Here is a 21,388-nt window from a genome sequence, read left to right on the forward strand (position 1 = left end):
CAGCCCGAGGTTCTCTTGGCTTTCTTCTTCTGGCTTGAACCACTACTACAGCAGCCGAGGTACGGGTGATTAGGACCCCAGTATTCTCAGCGCTCCAGCCCAAGGTAGAGCCTCCGTTGCATGAGTGGGGCTGGATGGAAGAAAGAATCCTCCATCTCTCAACCACATTTATACAGGACTTAGGCTCAGTATCAGGTAGCCAGGGCCAGGCAGGGTGAGAATTGTTGACATCTGCCCCTCCCACTGGGAGCCTGGGAAGAGGAGGCCCAGTGCTCCCGGTTTAAAGACAGAGTGGGGACTCTGCCTTGCAGTTGGGAGGGCAAAGAGAGGAAGAGGGCTTGGTTGAAATACCACAGATTCTCGCCTTTCTTACCAATTTTTCCTAGATTTTCTTGAATAGATATTTATTTACCCTTTGGGGAATATTTCCAAGGCTGTAAATGGTTGTTTTTGCTTGTCTTAAAACAATTTTCATCAGTTTCATTAGGGAGTGGGTCAGCAGAGCTCCTCATGCTGTCATACGGTGGTGAATTTTTCTTGGTATTATTTTTGCAACTTTCCTGTAAGTTTAAATATATTTAAGAAAAGTTAGAAACTTTAAAAAAATCACAAGAAAGTAGTTACGAGGAATAAAGCATAAAGCGCTTTTACATACGCTCTTTATTATTTTTCCAAGGCATCCGTAACAAACACTAGAAGTGCAGTAAAGAGCAGGACCCCATGGGGGCCTTCCCGTGGGACAGGCCTCCCCCGCCATGTCCTCTGCTGTAGCTCCTCTCTGAAGTACTAGATAATAGTATTTGACGCACATTTCCTGAGTTGTTTTGCAGATGTAAACCGCCCCCCCCCCGCTTCAACAAAAGGAAGATGTTAACTATTTGACGACTGTGAGCACAGAGCCCCAGGCCTCCTGAAGCTTAAGGACTGATCACGTTCACTCCTGTGACACCACCCCACTACCTCACCATCAGTCAATCAGAGAATTGTGCACGAGCTGATCATGTATCCTGCGACCCCCTCCACCCCCTACTTGGCTTTTTTTTTTTTTTCCCCGGTACGCAGGCCTCTGACTGTTGTGGCCTCTCCCGTTGCGGAGCACAGGCTCCGGACGCGCAGGCTCAGCGGCCATGGCTCACGGGCCCAGCCGCTCCGCGGCATGTGGGATCTTCCCGGACCGGGGCACAAACCCGTGTTCCCTGCATCGGCAGGCGGACTCTCAACCACTGCGCCACCAGGGAAGCCCCCACTACTTGGCTTTTAAAAGTGCTTTGCCGAAACCCTTTGGGGAGCTCCAGGCTTTTTTAGGGCACGGGCCACCTCCTCTTCTTGCATGGCCTTGCAAAAAACCTTTCTGTGTTCCAAACTCCAAGGTTTCCGTTTGTTTGGCCTCACTGTGCTCTTGGGCACAAGAACTTCTGTCCACAGTTCTGTCCACATTTCTGTCCAGAGTGACAAGTAGATCTGCGTACTTAGGCAACCACCCAGAGTTCACAGCAAGCCCAGTCAGAGCGGGTGTAAACAGGAAACAGCAGGCAGGCGGGTTGTTGAACAGCACGGCAGTGTTTCAACTCAAAGGGCTGGTGAGTGGGGTGGGGGTGGGGTCTCTGGGTCTAACGCAGTGAATGTCAGACCATCAACCTTTTAGAGGGTTAAAGCTTTTGTACGATACGAGAGAAGACCAAGGTGAGCAAGGCGAGCGCATGCGGGACTGGCCAGCAAAGGCACATCCGCTTTCAGGCTTTCGGTTTCTTTTCCTCCATCTTGCCTGCGATTTTCAAATGTCAGAGGAGTGAAGTCTTGACGGGTCGCAGCCAAAGGAGAGCCTAGCCGCGGGCAGGACGGTACGTGCCCGCGCGGGACCCCGCAGCTCCCCACCCTCCCCAGCTCCCCGCCCGACGTCAGGCCCCGCATCCTCTCGCGTTCCCCGACTGGCGCTTCCTTGCACTCGGCCTGGGCAGGGGGTGCCTGGCAGGGGCCAGGGGAGGGGTGGGCCTTCTGGCAGGTGACTCAGTCCTGCCGATCTCTTATCTCCGATTTGCCCCGCGGGCACCAGGCGGGCCGGAGCGCCCCCGCCCCGATTCTCTGGAGGGGCGCTTGAGTCTTCCGGGATTCCGGTGCGGTCGGAGCGGCGGATCGCCCAGACCCGGTGACTCTCGCCCCAAACTGAAGTACTAGAAAACGGGCCGTGAGCTTTGTGGCAGGTCCCCGGTATCCTGCCTAAGGACACCGGGGACCTGCCTAAGAACATCCTGAGGGTTGCTCAATTCCGGGGGTGACCTGCTCAAAAGATCTGGCAGTCTTCCTTTGGCAAAGTTGATGAGAACTAGGACTTTTTGTGCAGTAGTGTGTCTTGACGGAAGCAACAGGAGAGACAAGAATTTTTACTCTCTGGTGAAGTAGGTCAGGGTTGCTATTTCTCAAAGCAGTGAGATGCGTATTTTGGCAAATTGGAAGAATAGCTTGCCTTGGGAAGGTTCGGAATGACTGACTGATAAAAGATTTTTTTGTAGAGCCTTGAAATAAACGTGTCCTCCCCTCCCCCACCCTTTTTCCCTTCAAAGGGTCTGGGGAATGTCTGGTCAGGGCATATTCTTTTAAATTATTAACAGCGGAATGCAATAGAACAAAGACCATTGAAATTAAGAACAAATTTTTGGTTCAAGTAACAGGAGTAAGTTCAAGGACTCTAAAGCTCTCGAATATTTTCATTTGTTGACATTTGAAATTTATTTACGAAAAGAGAGGTAGTGCCAGTAGGGAACTGTTGGACACCGACAGGCCATGATAATCTAAAACTAAGACCAGACCGGTCTCTGGCAGGCTTGACCTGCTTCAGATAAGAGATTTCAGATAAGGGAAACTGAATTTTTGGTAATTTCCCTCCGGTGGTTCCCCTAAATAATCGTTAAAAAGTTTCATGGGGAGAGGCTAAAAACTTGGGCCAACCCCAAAATTAAAAAAAAAAAAAGAGAGAGAGAGAGAGAGAGACTCGGGTTTGGAAGGGACTTTTGAATGTGTCTGCTGTACAGAAGTTGCATTTTTAATAGTAATACTTATTTTACTTACAGCTTCTGGGTTGGACGTCCTGATTAAAATGGCTTTTCCTAACGACTTCTTGTTTTACATTTGTTTGTAACTGACATTTACACTTCATTTAACAGTATTACTACCTGGCACCCGCTCTCGAAGGTGAATCCACCTGCAGGCCTGCAGGGGCTGGGTGCCCCTTGCCCCCTTCCCGCTGGGAATCTTGCGCGACTGGAGTGTCGGGAGGGTAGTCGGCGGCAGTTTTTTCTGAGCGGTGGCCGAGGGCCGATTGGCAGCTGAAATGGAAGTAGGTTTGATCCCTGGGGGCAGGCGGGTCCCAGCCCGGCTCTTAGTAGGGTGGCGGAGCGCAGCGGCCACGCCCACTGGTTCCTGACCTGACGCAAGTAATTCCCCGCAATGCCAGGTGGGCTCTTTGCCCACACAAGGGAGAGTTTACTTTCTGGAGGGACACCCGTGTGCTCCTGTGGAGTTTTTAAGGTGTAGGGGCGGAGGGTTCTGGAGCAGGAAGTTTTGTTTGGGCTGTGCCTTCCTGGCAGGCTGCTGGGAGGAAGCGCACAGAGGCTTTATGCCTGCCTTGGAAGCCGCCTCTTGGCGCCTGCGATGCTCTCCTCCAGTTCCTGGTCCTGTCTGAAGTACAAGTACAAGTACAAGTAAGTCCCCTACATACAAACCGGAGCACGTTGGTTAAGTCCAGCGTTAGCCTAGGTACCCAACTAACACAATTGGGTATATAGTACTGTACTGTAATAGATTTATACTACTTTTCACATAAATAGTACATAAAAAAACACAAAAAATAAAGAAAACATTTTTAATCTTACAGTATAGTACCTCGAAAAGTTCAGTAGTACACTACAACAGCTGGCACAGGGGCTTGCATCGAGTGGACTTCCTGAGCTTGAAATAATGACACTGTACTACTGTACAGTACTGGACCATAAAGTATACAAAAGTATAACCACTTATCGAAGTGCACGGATGTATGCCAGACACCTAACTAACTTACGTGATTGGACACGCCAACGCACGTGCTCTGCTTTTCCGGAGCGTCAGGTACGAACGTGTCCGGCAAGGGTGGGCGAGGTTCCCGGCGGAAGCCGTTGGGAAGAGCAGGCGGCTGCCCGGGGGTGAATAGACGGAGAACCCTTTCTCCCGACCTGCGCCCCCTGCTGGCGTCGCCCTCAGCTCTGGGGGCGTCGGGGCACTGTCCCCTGATCCCGGCAAAAAAGGCTTGAGTCTCCCGCTTTCAGCCCGCCCTTGAGCCTCCTTGGGACTCACCCACAGCACTCCAAGTCGCCAGGAGCGTCTTTCGCTTTTTACAATCTCAGGAATGAATTCTTTTTGGTTATTTCTTCCTTACAGGACCCCAAAGGCTAATTAAACTCGTGTTTATGGACTGAAATGCCTCCTTTCCTTTAATTCAGTATAATTCAGTATAAATATATATTGCACTCTTCAAGGCCAGGCAGAGTTCTGGGTGCTGGGAACATAGAGATGGATCTGAACTTGTTTTTTATCCCCACAGAGAAAAAAATCACGGAGTGGTTGGGGAGACCCAGCAAAATTACCTGCAAAGTTAACTTGGATTCAAGGCAGCCTAGAAGAGGGTCTAGAATCAACAGTCTAGAATGGGAGGAGACCGGTTGGGCCAGGTTGGGGAAGTGGTAACAGGTTACAGAGTAAATCAGTTACGTAAGAAACACAATGATTGAAATGACCTATTTCTCCTTTATATTCGGCTACTGCCACCTCCTCGAGAAAGACTTCACAACCATCCATAGAGGAAGTGAGGATTCCCTTCCTCTATACTTCCCTATACTCAGGGGCTATCTTTGCACTTAACCATAGGATTGCATTTAACACTCTATATTGTAATATTTTTTCTCTTAAAAAATTTTCAGTCAAATTGTATTATAATTATCTGGGTTAAAATACATGCCAAGTAAATAAAGAAAGCCTGCAGGGGTCCATTCCCTAAGATAACCCAAAGTTGCAGTTTATTGTCTTTTCCAGACATTTATGCACTTGAATACAGTCTAAGTATTTTTTTTTAAATATGTAGTTTGCTCTCTTTTATTTTTCTTATTTTGTATGATGCTATCAGTAATCATGGGGATGTCTGAGGACTGTCCTACTTGAGGAAAAACTACGTTAAATTTTAGGCACTTTTGAGTCCATACTACACACAGAGGACTGGCCTGGAGGTTTAGCAAAATGAAAACTCTCACCCATAAATCTTAGAGTTTTAGAACTTGTGATAAGTGCAAAGGATACATTTTTAGCCAAACGTCCTGGGGAGATGTACCTTTTGCTAAAAGGCCAGGGGATGTCTGGTGAGCTTGGCTGGAGACATTGTATTCTGTCTGTTCATGATGAGGTCCTGTCTGCTCCCAGGAAGCCCTGCATGGTGCGTCACCCAGCTTTCCAACAACAGCATTGTTACCCCCATAGAACTGCCAAAACTTCCTTTCACGGGCTTTGTCTCCTGGATCTAACAACCAAGTTCCAAGTGTGGTTCTTACTCCTCCGTATTCATTGTAGATTATGAAAGGATGAGTAGGCATTACACAAGTACAGGCCTGCTGGAGCTCTGTAATGATGACCAGTCTGTTCAAGGCCTAGGAGGGTGAGCTTGGTGATCGTGGTCAGCACCCACCACAGCCTAATGCAGATGAGTGGGAGCTTACCATATATGATAGTACTCAAGAAGAAAGTGAAAACAGTGCTATGAAGCAGGAGGAGATGACCTGATTTAGGAATCAAGACAACTTTAGGAAGAGATGCCTTGAAAGATGGTATAGAATTTCAACAGGCAGGGACTGAAAAGAGGGAAGGGGCTTTCCAACTGGAGGCAAGTGCTTGAGCAAAGATGTTGGGACAGAAAAACACTGTCCAGGGAACACTGAGATAAGTGTCTTGAACTAGATTATGGGTTGGGCGGAGGAGGGGAGGTACTCTGAGGGGTTTGGGCTCTGTATGAGAAGTTTGCCCTAGTGAAAATAACTTTGATTCGGGAGGAGTGGGCCACTGCATGAAATGGATTTCTCTAGTGACTCTGCTCACCTGTCTGTATCCAACTAGATGATTCATGATCTCCTTTCAATCTTGATCTTTTCTCCTTCTGGGGTTCTTTCATTCCTTCATTTTCTGCAACCCGTATGCAGCTGTTACGAACCAGGGAAGTTATTTGAGGTAATGTTATGTTGAAATTTGTAGGAGTTTCCCTGAGAGTCATGGGGCTGAGCCTCATCAAAGAACTTTATAAAATATACCTTCTAATTTTATGCCATTTTATAATTGGGATCATCTACAGTTTGTGGGCAATTTGTTATAATTGAAATGCAGTGCTTGGGAAGCCAAACAATTTTTTAATGCATACTTTTAGCTGTTGATACATTATGTATCAGTAGCTAAAAGTGTGCATTAAAATTATTAAATATTAAATTTAAAAAAACAAAAAAATTAAAAACTATGCATTAAATAATCTCAAATTGGAATGTGTTTATGCTTCAGCCTCAGTACATGGTCTTCTAGACTATGTTTCTGCAGCATTGCAGAAATCAGAACCCACATGATGATCTATTACTAAATACCTCATTTTAAATATTGGGGGAAAAGGGCACAAAGTGGCACTTTGTGCACTATCTTAGGGTTAAAATGCCTACAGATGTAGTAAAGATGGGTTCATGATATTAGCTGCTCGAATTGCTACACACAGAGCCCACACCCACAGGTTCCTGTACACGGATGGAGGAGGAGGAAGGTGGGTCCTGTTATGTTCAGGGATGCACTGAACTCCTAAGAGGTGGTCACATTCTTTTTGCCCAGGATCATGTAACCCCTTCTCCTTTACCATTTTAGAAACTTCTGAGTGACTCCCTCGGGGCCTTCAACTTCATATCTCAGTGGGGATTTCCGGACACCTGAACGTTCAGGTTTGCATGCTGCTTTCTGCAGCTGGCAAGGCAGGCTTCTCCCCACTGCGGCTCAGTTTTGTAACGTTGCTGGGAAATTACATTTGCTTGCAGGCTGTGGCTCAGTGAACATGACCTGCTTTCAGGCATGCCATGACCAGAGCAGTACAAAGAATGGAATATTAAGTATGTCTGTCCTTGGATAGGTTTAAGTATGATGGGGACCAGTCATGCTGGCAGCTATCTACTGGGAACGTTATGTGTTTTCAATACCAGATGGTTGGAGGCAAAGTTGACATTCTCTGAGAAAGGCTGAAAAGCCTGATTTAACCACATTTTACTGTCACCTATTGGAGCTATGTTGGGTGCCACGGAGCTAGGTACACAATATGGTGGTGGAACAAAGGAGCTACTAACCAAGTCTAGATGAGTTCTTCCCAGGAAAGCTTTACACTTAGGAGACACTTCAGCTGGCCCTGCAAACGGAGTAGGGTTTTGCCAGGCAGGTAAGTGGAAGCGAGTAATCCAGGCAAATGTGCAGAGGCGCGGGAAAGAACTCCTTGATGAGGTTTGTTTGAATCTGAAAGTGCAAGGTGTGTGTTAATGAGAGTTGAATGCAGATGCTAGACCAGGAGGGGCCTTGAATACAAAGAAAATCAGAACCTACAATGGGAGATGAGGAATCACTGAAAGGTTTGAATTTAGGAAAGTGATTTGGTTCAGGCAAGAACTTCAGGAAGTTCATTCTGATAAGATCTGTTTGGAGATGGTGAGGCCATAGGCAGAGGGAACAGAAAGGCCAGGGTGAGAGATGGTGGATGCTAGGGCACACCCTCATTTAAGAAGCAGGTGCAGGGGCTTCCCTCGTGGTGCAGTGGTTAAGAATCTGCCTGCCAATGCAGGGGACATGGGTTTGAGCCCTGGTCCGGGAAGATCCCACGTGCCGCAGAGCAACTAAGCCCGTGAGCCACAACTACTGAGCCCGCATGCCACAACTACTGGAGCCTGCGTGCCTAGAGCCTGTGCCCTGCAGCAAGAGAAGCCACAGCAATGAGAAGCCTGCACGCTGCAACAAAGAGTAACCCCCGCTCGCCGCAACTAGAGAAAGCCCGTGCACAGCAGCAAAGACCCAACGCAGCCAAAAATAAATAAATAAATTTATTTATTAAAAAAAAAAAGAAGCAGGTGCATAAAGGGTGCTGAGGAGTCAGGGAAGGTTAGAGGGGGACCGTGTAGAATACAGTGGTGTGAGATCAGCTAAGGGGGAAGAGTTTCAAGGAACAGGTCAGAATGCTTGGGTAAAAGAAGACTTCCATGTGACCTTGGATGTGGCCACTAGGAGGTCACCAAGGCCTCTAGAAGAACACTGTCAGGTGAGGACACTAGGGTGAGGAGAGTGAGGCACTCACCTCAGGCACAACATTTAAGGGGGTGTGAAAATCAAGATAAATTAATATTTTAATGCAAGATTTTGAAAAAATTGACATGAACGCAAAAGACGCATGATGAACAAAATACCAAAATTTTAAATAAAGACAGTATCCGCATTACTGATTCTTCCTTTGCTTCAGGTTCCAATATGGCCCTGAGTGTCATCGTGTAAAGGATGTGGGGCAGGGAGGATGCAGGTGGAGCCATATTGAGGAGGGAACTGAGAAGCTGAAGGAGCTGAAGTACACATTACAGTCTGCCTTTCTGAAATTCTAGCTTCACATGAAAGAAAGAGAGTGAAAGGCTGGTTGGTCTAGGGGATCTCAGGCTGAAGGGGTTTTTTTTTTTTTTTTGCAGTATGCGGGCCTCTCACTGTTGTGGCCTCTCCCGTTGCGGAGCACAGGCTCCGGACGCGCAGGCTCAGCGGCCATGGCTCACAGGCCCAGCCGCTCTGCGGCATGTGGGATCTTCCCAGACCGGGGCACGAACCCGTGTCCCCTGCATCGGCAGGCGGACTCTCAACCACTGCGCCACCAGGGAAGCCCTGAAGGGGTTTTTTGTTGTCTTTATTTTTAAGATGGAAGAGACTGAACATGTTTACAAGCTGAGGGGAGGAGTCCCTGAAGGTGGAGAGAGGTTGATGAAAGGGTAAGTGCAGGGGCTTATGGAGACAGGAGGGCACGGGAAGTGGATGGCCCTGGAGGACGAGGGACAGCAGGAGACGGGAGCAGGCTGCCGGAGCTCACTCTTGATCAGTGGCAAGCTCATCGATGAAAAGTGGCCCCAGTGTGTGGTGGTAGGATGGAAGAAAGCTGTGAGAGGGTGTTGAAAGGAGCTGACCGCAGTCCTGGAATAGCATGCCGAGCAGCAGTAAGGGGCCAGCTGAGGTTGAAGACTACAAGTGTGTGGGTTGATCTTTCCCCTCCGTTCAGCACGACTTCTCCTCTACATGTATGAGTGGTGGAGGCTCACCATCTGAGGATGGGATGTGGAGGTGATCATCCCAGTTCGCCCGGGACTGAGGAGTTTCCTGGAATATGGGACTTTCAGTGCTCAAACTGGAAAGTTCTGGCACACCAAGGTGTTGCAGAGCTGGCAGTCAGGCGGCAAAAGGGCAAAAAAGGATTGAGGTGCTGGCCAGAAGAGGGTTTGTAGCACATGCTCTAGGTCCCATCTGGGGAGCAAAGGAAGTGAGGCCGTCAGCTGGTAGCGACTTACAAAACTCCATTTATTCGTTCATTCAAGTACTCATTGAGTGGTTACTAGGAGTCAGGCACTGGGGTCTGTGCAGAGGATCTAACCACAAAGAAGATAAAAATATTCTCATGGAATATCCTTCTCTGGTGGCTAAGGTCAGTTGGTGCCCAGGACCCACTCCCACCTCTGTCTGGAGGGTAGAAAACTACAAACTGCCTTTCCCAGACTCCTTTACAACCAGGATGTGAATTAAGGTGCATTTGGGCAAGATTTGTAAACAAGTGGGGTAGAGGCCAATAGCTGGCTGCTTTTGTTCATTTCTCTGCTGGCAAGCGTGGTGGTGGTGACGTGGGGATTTGGGCAGCAGCATTATGAAGTCCAGTCACCAGCTTTGGAGGAGTGGAGGCAGATGGGGTGGCAGTTGGCCCTCTGATCTCGGGGTCACTGCCCGAGGTGTTCTTGAGCTCTGTGCTACCAGTGATGGCCTCCTGCTTCCTCACTGCCTTGGCTGAGACAAGATCTTTCTGGGAGCCCTGGGAGTCTTTCTCAGAAGCTCACTCAAGGGCCCATTTCTCCAGCCCTTAACAGCAGTTTTGTAAGCACCTATTTCAATGTATTTCTACTCAAAATAACTGAAGTGGTTTCTGCTTCTAGCACCTGACACCCTTTCCATTAGCCAGTGGAAACGAACCCTGGTGACTTACATCTGCTTTGTTTGGTGTTTTCAGTGATCACTGGCAACTACTAGAGAAATGAAACTGGAACTGCTCTGGCTCTGAAGGTGGGGGACAGTTTGTACCATTGTGGAAATTCTGTGGGAGTGGAAAAGGAGAGACAGTCATTAAATTACAATTTGCCAGTGAGGGGGGTAAAAGAACAGGGGAATTCCTTAAACATTCTAAACACACATAGCTGCCAGTTTCCCCCAGTTAGGGAATACAGTAGGAGTGAAAGGACGCTAACAGAAATAGTGGTCAATCTGGAGGACTGGGTGTTTGAAAGCAGGAAAGAGAAAGAATTGGGCTTGGGCAACTCCTTTGTCCCTGAGTGAGGTGAAGCCCTTGACTTCAGAGGAGGTGTGTGGTGCTGAACTAGGAAGTTCAGGTTGAGTGGGGCTGGTAAGTGGTGGGCACTATCCTTTCACCAAACTCTAAAGAACTTATTCTACCTGCCATCCCCCTCCCGACTCCTTCTACCCTATCCTTTGAACCATGTTAAGTAAAATCTGACTTGTTCTTTTTGATGATAACTTTGGGATGCCTCTAGCCTTTCTTGTTCTAAGGATTGTCTATATATATATACACCAAATAAGCTGTAAAAGCATTTTGAATGCTGTGAGATAGTTTCTGTATGGCACACTCCGGTTGTTTTTTTTATGTAGTACTTGTTAACTGGACTGTAAATGCTGAGTGCAGAAGAGAGAGAGAGAAATGCCTTTTTCTGTTCAAAAACTTACAGGGTTTCCTTTTGGCTAATTATTGTTTTCTAATTTTATTGTACTGTGGTCAGAAAATGTGGTCAGAGGTATATTTATTTTACTATCTATATACCTGTTGCCGAGTTGATGAAGTAAAATGTTACAAATTCAGTCATTTCCCCTTTGTATTTTTATCTAGTCACATTCTGTTAATCCCTTTTAATGTTTTCAGTATACACACACACAAACACACACATATATTCCTAAACAATATATGGTGTTATTATTAACATTTAGGACCTTAATATAAATTAATTATATGGAACGCATGCTTTAGCAACTTTTTGCCTTAGCAAAAATATTTGTTTTGTTGTTTTGTTTTTTGTTTGTTTGTGAGATTCATTCATGGTTTTTCGTTTTCAGGGCTGTATAGTATTTCATCAAAGCACTGCGACATTTTATTCAATCTCTTCTTGGTAGACTTTTAAGTGGTTTCCATTATTTTGCTATACCATCTACTGCTGCCTGGAACATTATGTACATGTCTTGGTATATCTGTCTAAGAGTTTTAAAAGGATATTCACTTAGGAATGAAATTTTCATGTCATGGAGTAATGAGTGCTTTCATCTTTACCAAGTATTGCCAAATGTTCTTCAAAGTGGCTATATCAGTTTATAATTCCTCCAGCAATGTAAAAGGTTTCATATCTCACTGTATTTTCTCTGACATTTGGTAACAGATACTAGCATTTGGCCAATGTGAAATAATATCTCACTGTAGTTTAAATTTGCATTTCTCTGAATACTGTTTTGGTTTGAATATCTTTTCATATGGTTTATGGCTGTTTGGAGTTTTCTTTTATCCTGGGAGCTGCCTATTGCCTATTCTTCCCTTGAGTCGCTTGTCTTACGCTTATTGATTTGCAGAAATGCTTTCTACATTGTGGATACTAGTTCTTTGTTAATTAAATATGATACGTTTGTCTTCTGAGTCTGCTCTTTATCTTTTTTTCATTTTTAAAAGGATGTATGCTTTTTATGTCTTACAAAATCATTTTTGTAATTGTAGGTTATAATAATATTCTTGGAGAATGTCTTCTAGAAATTTTATGTCCAGGACTTTAGTTCATGTGGAACTGACTTGTAAATGGTGTGAGGAAAGGATCCCAGTTTATCCTCTCTATATGTATGGATAACCCGTTGTCTCAGCACTATTTCTGGACATTAATGTCCTTTCCCTATTGACTTACAGGACCACCCTAGACATCTGTGTGTGGATCAATTTCTGAGTTCTCATCTGTGTATTAGTTGTTTTATTATCTGTTCCTTGTCATATTACTATACGTTTGTATTAAATCTTGATATCTGCTAAGGCAACTTCCTCCAACTGGTTTTTCTTAAAGCTTATACTGGTTATTCTTGGCCTTTCTCCTTCATATCAGTTCAAAATTAGCTTGCCACAGTCCATGGCAAAAGTTTTTGGATTTGGATTTTTGATTGGGCTTAAATTTATAAATTCATTTGAGAATTGATATCTTGATGAAACTGAGTCTTCTGTCCATGATTATTGTACATTTCTTCAATTATCTGTCTTAACTGAAGTCTTCAATAAAGTTTTATAATTTCTTCTTTAATGTCTCATGTATCTTTTGTTAGATTTATTCTGTATACCTTACAGGTTTTGTTGTTGTTGTAAATAGTATCATTTTTTCTTTGAAATATACATTTTCTTCCTGTTTTTTGCTAATGTACAGAGATGTAATTGACTTTTATTTATTAATCATATATCTCAAAACCTTAACCTCTTATGAATTCTAACATTTTGTCTGTTGGTATACTTGGGTTTCCTATCCAAGTAGAAAATCTTATTGCATGTGAAGAATGATAGTTGTTTCTTTGGTTCCGATGCTTATACTCTAACTAACCGTTTTTTCTTATTTTAGTGCTAAGCTCTGTCCTCTAGTACAATGTTGAATAGAAGGGATGATCATACGTATACTTGTCTTGAGCCTCATTTTTAAAGGAATGCTTCTAACATGTCACCATTAAGTATAATATTTGCAGTGGACTTTTCTCTTTTTCTCATAATTACTATTGAACTATTTATAAATTGCTGCCTCATAAGTCCCTTGCTTTTAATCCATAGAGCATCGTTTTTAGAGAACTCATGTCTTTATTATATTGAATCTCCCTATTCATGAGCAAGGTAAAGCTCTCCATTTATCTAGATCTTTATTAATGTCTTTCCAATAATTTTTTTTTTTTTTTTTTTTTGCGGTACGCGGGCCTCTCACTGTTGTGGCCTCTCCCGTTGCGGCGCACAGGCTCCGGACGCGCAGGCTCAGCGACCATGGCTCACGGGCCCAGCCGCTCCGCAGCATGTGGGATCTTCCCAGACGGGGCACGAACCCGTGTCCCCTGCATTGGCAGGCGGACTCTCAACCACTGCGCCACCAGGGAAGCCCCTCCAATAATATTTTATAGGTTTTTTTTCCTGTTAATGTCTTGCATATCTTTGTTAGAATCATTCCTACATGTTTTAATGCTATTGTATATGGCAAATCTTAAAGAACCAGCACTGTGGTTTTGAGTTGTTTTTTCTTTTTGCCCTCCTACAAGTTTACTTACTTTCTTAAATGCTCAACTATATATTTGAGCAAATGTTTTTTATGTTTTCTTTAGCATTTCAGTGTGTATTATAGCCATGTTTCTTTTTCAGATTGTCTCGTGCAGGGTTTCTCAATTTTGGCACTATTGCCATTTAGGGTTGGATAATTCTTTGTTGAGGGGAATATGCATTGTGTAATGTTCACCAGCATCCCTAGCTTCTATTCTCTAGATGCCAGTAGCACCACCTGGTTATGATGACCAAAAATATCTCAAATTTAACCAAAAATTGTCAAATGTCCCCTGAGGGGCAAAATTGCCCCTGATTAAGAACCATTGATTTGGCCTGTCACATTTCAGAAATTGCCCTCTTCTTGAAATTTTTTTTTTTAGTTTATTTTTTTTGGCTGCATTGGGTCTTTGTTGCTGCGCGTGGGCTTTCTCTAGCTGCGGCAAGCGGGGGCTACTCTTCGTTGTGGTGCACAGGCTTCTCATTGTGGTGATTTCTCTTGTTGGGAGCATGGGCTCTAGGTGCGTGGGCTTCAGTAGTTGTGGCACATGGGCTCAGTAGTTGTGGCTCGCAGGCTCTAGAGCACAGACTCAGTTGTTGTGGCGCATGGGCTCAGTTGCTCCGTGGCATGTGGGATCTTCCCGGACCAGGGGTTGAAGCCGTGTCCCCTGTATTGGCAGGTGGATTCTTAACCACTGTGCCACCAGGGAAGTCCCTTGAAACTTTTAAGATGCTTATTTTAAACTCTTTCAGATGTACGTTCCTAGGGTGTGAGTTTTGTTTTGTCTACTGTCGTGGTGATTTTTATGTTTATGCATGGTGAGTTTTAATCATGAGCTCACCTCCAGCAGAATGGATGTTTCATATCCCCTGGGCTGGGAAGTTGACCTTATAGGGTGGTTTGGAGTTTGCCTCTCAAGACCTTGTGGGCTTGACTTCTAGTAAAAATATTACAAGGCTTTTATAAAGGATATAACTTATATTACTGGAACCATAACAGATAATAAAATAAAGCTATAAACAGAATTATGAATAAAATGTGTGTAACGAAGACATATACTTACATGATGGTTATATGTAAATTATATATTTTAAATCTTTTTGTATTGTTTTTGCAATATTTATTTTTTGCTATTTATGGTGTCTGAAATGTTAAAAAGCACCTTAAAAAATTTGTATTCAAAAAAAAAAAAGACCCTATGGGCTTCCTTAGTCTGAGAGTAATTTTTATGTTAATTTCTTGGTTTGGGTTTAAAAGAAACCCCAGCAAAGTAGTGATTATTTGGACTGTAACCCTACTTCTTCCTTTCATGCTCCCCTCTCTCAAGTGCCTATCACCTCTAGTCCCAATTAACTGTCCCCAACACCACCCCAACATATAAGCACTGGTATTTTGCTGCATCTGGTTGGCCTGGGTCAGCACAGGATCTGTAGTTTTCCTTTTGATATTTTCTTTGACTATGCCAGATGCTACCACCGAGTAATTTGGATTTTACTGCCAAACTATACCTCTGTTAGTACAGAGGGAAGACAGCATGCCTGTTCTCTTGCTGATTGTGCGTGACTGGCAGAAAGCAGCCTTGGGTGTAATGGCTGGAGGAAGTGAACTGAGCAGATAATATTTTTTAAAACATTATCTAATTTTGTTAGCTCTTGATGGCATGATTATATCACTGATAATTATGAATTACAAAAGTTTGTTACTGTTTTTATTTTTTTTTATTTATTTATTTTTTTTGTGGTATGCGGGCCTCTCACTGTTGTGGCCTCTCCCGTTGCGGAGCACAGGCTCCGGACGCGCAGGCTCAACAGCCATGGCTCACGGGCCCAGCCGCTCCGCGGCATGTGGGATCCTCCCAGACCGGGGCACGAACCCGTGTCCCCTGCATCGGCAGGCGGACTCTCAACCACTGCGCCACCAGGGAAGCCCTGTTACTGTTTTTAAAAAGAGGGAATTGAACATTTCATTTCTAGTAGCTCTGGTTCTATTTCAGGTATGTTTGGTGAATGTAGATAACATCTTATTTCTCCTTGTGTTTACTTATTTTATACTTTCTAGTGTGTATAAATATTTTACAGGTTAATTTATAATAACAGCAACTAACAAAATTGTGACTTTTAGTGAATAGAAAAAGAACTTGACCTTCTTTTATGGAAACTAGTGGTTAGGTTAAAGTCCTGTTAGCCTGTGAGTGGAGTACAGATTTAGGCTCTGCAGAACACATAAAATTAGCATTGAGCTTTCAGATTAAAAAAAATAATAATAAAGTAGTCTGAGTACTAGTTTTTCTACTTTCAGTAAACAATCATTTATTAAATTTCATTTCTCCAGTTATTTAGAATGGCCGTGTTTAAGTGAGGCTTGGATGAATGAGCATGGGATTGGCATAGACACGCCAATACTTTTTAACAAGTCTACATTAACTAAAATGTCTGTTTTTATTAAGAACTCACCCATTTAGACTACTGGGGAGAAGGCCAGTGTGAAAGGTATGAATGAATGGATTTATTTTAAAGTCAAATATTAAAAATTTTTAAAAACCAAAATTTAAAATAAATGTAATTTTGTTAATTTCAGACACTAAAGTACTCACTAATATTTTCATTGATGGGGAACTCTGGAACTCTAGGGAAATTATGCTTCCTCTAAGAATCTTTCAATTTTTCTTATTTTTGACAGCAAGAGCTGTTTAACATCCCCTATATCCCTTTCTGCTTTGACTGCCAGGAAGCTTGGGACAAATTCAAGGTCTACTAAAATCTGTTTAGGTCTTTCTGGCCTGCATATTTGCATTGTATTCTTTATCCCTCCACCTCATTTTGACTTTCTACCTAATATTTTCCCCCCTTGTTCTCATATAAAATTTTTTTCTACTTACATGTTTTTATTGTAAGATGCCTCATCTTTTGTGAACTGAGATTGTATATAAATAACTAAAATAGATTCAGTGTTCCTTTGCGTAAATCCTGCTATATAAATACATAAATATGCTTGTACACAAATATGTAGCAACAGTTAGCAACTTACAGTTAGGTTGTTTTCCAGTTATCTTTTGCTAAGATTAGCTTTTAACCTGAAATGCTGTCTGATAGAAACAGATAGGGTACTCTCCTAGAACATAAGAGCTTATTTAACATAAAATATGGCTATGAAACTTTAGAGTAGACAGTGACCCCCATTTGCAACTTAAATTTTGAAAGAAAATAGGTTGAGTTCCAATGCAAGAAGTTTAGAATAGACCCATGGCATGAACTCCCCACCGTTCGCACCCAATTCCCAGACCTTTCTGCAGATCTGCTCAACCTCCTTCCTTCCACTGATACCATCAGGATCTCTAGTGATAATTGCCGTCCAGCAGTGTGTTGTGAGTGCAGACTTCTGACTCTTCCAAGGGGCTCGAGGTCCAAAGAGGTGATCAAAACTTGACAAGGCCTAAGTTCAGCCATGGTGGCAGGTCCCATGAGCATTCATGATGATGCTGTGTAAAGGGCCTGGGTTTTGGGAGGATGGCAGCAGGTGTGAATGAAGGGTTTCAAAGTAGAACAACCGGAAAAAAGGGATGGGGTAGGGACAGAAACGTGTTTTCTCCCATCATTTTTGACACCTTGCAGAGGGTCCCCTTTGCTAAGATTTGTATTTGTTCAAGCCTACCGGGAGGTCACCGAAAAGGAGTTAACCCCTGTGACCTCAGTTTCTCTCATCCAGAAAGCAGCTTAGTCATTGGGCTTTTCCTCTTGCCCCACACCAAGGTCAATCATTTGCCACTTCATCATTAATTCCCTAGCAGTGATTTCCCCCTTACCACACTTTACATTCTGATAAGTTCTGATAAAGCACATGGGATTTGGGGGAAGTAATTTGTCTCTGATCTCATTTCCTTTAAAATGTAGGTTATCTTCTTTGTCTGTCTTGAATTTCGGGTCAGTCTCTTTGTCTACTGAGAGGATCGCTTTCTGTAGACTTAACAATATGAATTTAATCTGCTCGATTAGAGAGACCAGCAAGAAAGAAAGAGCCTATACCTAGAGTTTTAGGCAAAAGTTACTTTGATAGGAGGATTTTAAAAAATTCCCTTTTAACCACAGAACTCCTCCATTGGAAAGGATTCTGAAAGAAATGAAGAAAACCATCAGAAATGCAATTGGTAGCTTTATGGCCTTCTGTTGACTGGACTAGACTTTCCTTACTGCTGTTCCTTGGAATGACACTGTACAGGATGTCTGCTGAGGTCATCCATCAGGTGGAAGAAGCACTTGATGAAGACGAGAAGGAGATGCTTCTTTTTCTGTGCCGAGACGTTGCTGCAGATGTGGTTCCACTTAATGTCAGGGACCTTCTGGATGTTTTAAGAGAGAAAGGAAAGCTGTCTTCTGTGAGCTTGGCTGAGCTGCTCTACAGAGTAAGGCGGTTTGACTTGCTCAAGAGGGTCTTGAAGATGGACAGACGGACAGCGGAGGCCCTCCTGCACAGGCACCCACATCTTATTTCGGACTATAGGTAATTCATCAGCCCCTCCTGAGGCTGGACTGGTGGGAGGGAGGGAGGAGGTCTAGACTTCAGAGTCACAGAAATGAGGACAGTAGGAAAAGCAGCCTCATGACTTTCTCTACCCACTGATCCTCTTGCCATACCGATGTTACTTCATTCCTCTGAACTCTGAATTCTTAGGGCATGTCTGCTTAAAGTAATTGGGTAGAAGATCAGAATGAAAGAGGAAGGGATGGATGGTATGTGTTTGCCTGATGGGTAGAATGAGAGAGGAGTGACTAAGAGCTAGTACTCTTGCAGGCCTCTCTGATTGTGAGATCTGCTGTGTTCTTTGCTAGCCTGTGATGTCAGAGCCTGGTAATTTCCGGTTACTCAGAAAGGAAATAACAAGCCTGACAGCAATCTTCCTGACCTTTGTAGAGCTCTGTGATCCTTCCTGAACCCCCTCCGGTCTTTCCCCTGCTGAGGAAATTAGTGGGGTGGGCTTGCTTTCTGTGAGGTCCCTGTTCCCGAAGGCTCTGGGGAGCCCAGGTTGAACGTTTCTTCAATTAACCATCTCTAGACCTCCTTCGGTTCAGGAGAGGAACGGCCACTGGAGTCCCCTCTAGTTCAGACAGCCTTTGAGTTGTTCCTTCCTCCTGTTCACATAATATTCTCTTGGAGGTTCAGAGGAGCACAGAAACCAGCGGAAAGGCTGCGCTTCTGGGGAAAGAAAGATAATTTGTAACCTTAAATCAGTGATTCCTTTTTCTCCAGACCACCAGCCTTTAGTTATATTGATAATATATATTTGGAGGTGATGTACGTGATTAAAAACTATGTTAAAGAGAGTTGCAAGCAGTGTGACCCTTGGAACGTATATGAGATTTGAGGTCTAAAGTCCTGTTTGAAGCCTCAGAACTGTCAGTTACAAGCCACGTAGGCTGAGCCAGCCACTGACATCAGTTGGGCCTTCGTTTTTCTACCTGTGAAGCTAAAAATAATAATATCTGATTTCACAAGTGTGTTTGTGAGGATCGATTGTGATAATTTAGTATGTGAAGTACTTTTTAAAAATTATTATTATTATTTTAAATTATGTGAAGTACTTTTTTAAACTGGGCAGCACTCTACAAATATAAGGGTTTATTATTATTGTTGCTGTTATTCTTGATCATCTTCCACCTCTCCAACCATCATGATGTCATAATCTTCTTAAAACTTTTCGGGAGGCACTGACTGGGTTTTTGTGAATAAGTCAGGGGACTCTCTCCATCTCTTGTTTCCTTGCTGTGGTGAATGGAGGTGGTTCCTTTGGGCCTCTGAGTAGAGAGGCCTGGGAGTGTTAGATTCATTTATTCCTCTGTTGAGTGGGCTTTATTGTGGGTTGACCTATGCCAGGTGTTTGGTAAGCACTAAAGCAAAACGAATGAAGACTCTTCCATCCTCAAGAATATTAGAGTCTAATTGGGAAAACAGGCTTCTAAGTAATGACGGCAATGTCAAGGTAATAATGACAATCATGAGGTGTCCTTGGGAGCCCTGATAAAGCATGATGGTAACTCCAACTGGAACAGAGGTGGCTAAGTCAGGAGGGGCTTTCTAGACAGAGATATTTACAGACACAATCCCAATCTAGATGCCTTTTAACCTTTGAGTTCGGGCGCGGGCCAGGATAGCCCAGGTGTTACTTTGCTTCACAATCTTGTGACTCAGAGTATTGTCCCTGGATTAGCAGCATCAGTATCACTGGGGGTTTGTTAAACAGAGAAGACAAGATCACTTTGAATTCTATTTATGTCTTTCGTCTTAGTCATTTAGGTTCTTAATTTATTTCATTATAACTTCTGGGGGAGCTAGGGGATTCTTTGGGGAAGTTTTTTTTTTTTTTTTTTTTTTTGCGGTACGCGGGCCTCTAACTGTTGTGGCCTCTCCCGTTGTGGAGCACAGGCTCCGGACGCACAAGCTCAGCGGCCATGGCTCATGGGCCCAGCCGCTCCGCGGCATGTGGGATCTTCCCGGACCGGGGCACGAACCCGTGTCCCCTGCATCGGCAGGCGGACTCTCAAACACTGCACCACCAGGGAAACCCTTTGGGGAAGTTTTTATTCTCTTGTTCTTTTCATAGCAGTTGTTAAAAGAGGTACCATCTCCTATTGAAAACTGGGGAACGGATAAATTTGCTTTTTGACTTCCCTTAAGATCTCCTCCTGGGGTGATCTAAGCTTTCTGTTTTCTTGGGGGCGCATTCAAATGGGGGCAAGAATTAGTCTTTTAACCAGTTATTGACATAGAGGAGGCCTAGGCTCTTGGAGTTCTCACTAGGACTGGTCTCTGAATTTACTACAGAAACTTATCTCGTTTACAGGGTGCTGTTGATGGAGATTGGTGAGGGTTTGGATAAATCTGATGTGTCCTCATTAATATTCCTCATGAGAGATTATATGGGCCGAGGCAAGATAGCCAAGGATAAGGTGAGTTTTCTTTCTTTTTCTTCGTTCATGTTCCCAAGAGCCTATTGGAAGTTGGAGGGGTGCTCTCTATGGTGTGAAGAGAGGGAAACAGGTACTTAAGCAGGGAGGACCAAGTCGGGGGTGAAGGTGGGAAGGGAGAAGAGTATGGGTTTTATTTTTCATAGTAACATTGATGGGAAGAAAATTGGTTCATAAATTGAGAGGCAATAGAGTGATATCGGCTGGTGTGGCCCTGGGTGTTTCTTTCATCTTTGTATTTTATCCTTTATTTGTGTAAAATTCATAGGCCTGGCTTATACATCAGCTTCTCTCCCTGGTTTGACAGATCATCTGGGAGGGTTAGGGAGTCCCTTCTGCTCATGCTGAGTAGAAACAGGAGGAAATGCCGGTCCACTCCCATCTTTGCTCTCTGACTCCTCAGCGGGCTCAGGGTCAGTGTGGAGTCATTAGGCTGCAGGGTAGCTGGGCAGGGGAAGGTCCTTGAGACTGATGTATCCAGGGAATGGCAAAAGTACAGATTTGGGGTTGCAAATGAGGTAGGGGTGAAGATCTTAGGGATGCTGTGATCGCTGGAAAAGTATATAAATTCCAGCTGGCCTTACTTCTGACCTATGGACAGGCCAGGGAAAGCTCGGGTCTCTAGTACGTGACAGTATGTCCACCAAGGACCTGCTTCTGAGGACTCTGGTAAATCATTGCTTAAGAATTTCCTCATGTTCCTTAATGATTGTTGTTTCATTTCTGAAATGTGGGAATATAGGGTGACAGTATGCCCCCACCATCAAATGCGAACTGGGAAGGAAAATGAAAAAATACAACTCC

At 44.1% G+C, this 21,388-nt stretch overlaps 1 protein-coding gene across 8 annotated transcripts in view; it reads left to right on the top strand.

The window, feature by feature from the left end:
- The first annotated feature begins 684 nt into the window (after nucleotides 1–684).
- LOC308622130 (CASP8 and FADD-like apoptosis regulator) overlaps nucleotides 685–21,388 on the top strand; it is a 91,092-nt gene continuing 70,388 nt past the window's right edge. For 2 of the 8 annotated variants that reach the window (XM_081243269.1, XM_081243270.1), the window contains exons 1-3: nucleotides 1,589–1,841; nucleotides 17,711–18,122; nucleotides 20,461–20,566. In XM_081243269.1, the coding sequence (XP_081099395.1) occupies nucleotides 17,761–18,122; nucleotides 20,461–20,566 (468 nt within the window). In that variant the 5' untranslated portion in view covers nucleotides 1,589–1,841; nucleotides 17,711–17,760. The other 6 variants (XM_081243271.1, XM_081243275.1, XM_081243273.1 and 3 more) reach the window with 6 other exon arrangements.

The sequence above is a fragment of the Mesoplodon bidens genome (assembly GCF_964165515.1).
Source record: "Mesoplodon bidens genome assembly, chromosome: 8".
Taxonomy (NCBI): domain Eukaryota; kingdom Metazoa; phylum Chordata; class Mammalia; order Artiodactyla; family Ziphiidae; genus Mesoplodon; species Mesoplodon bidens.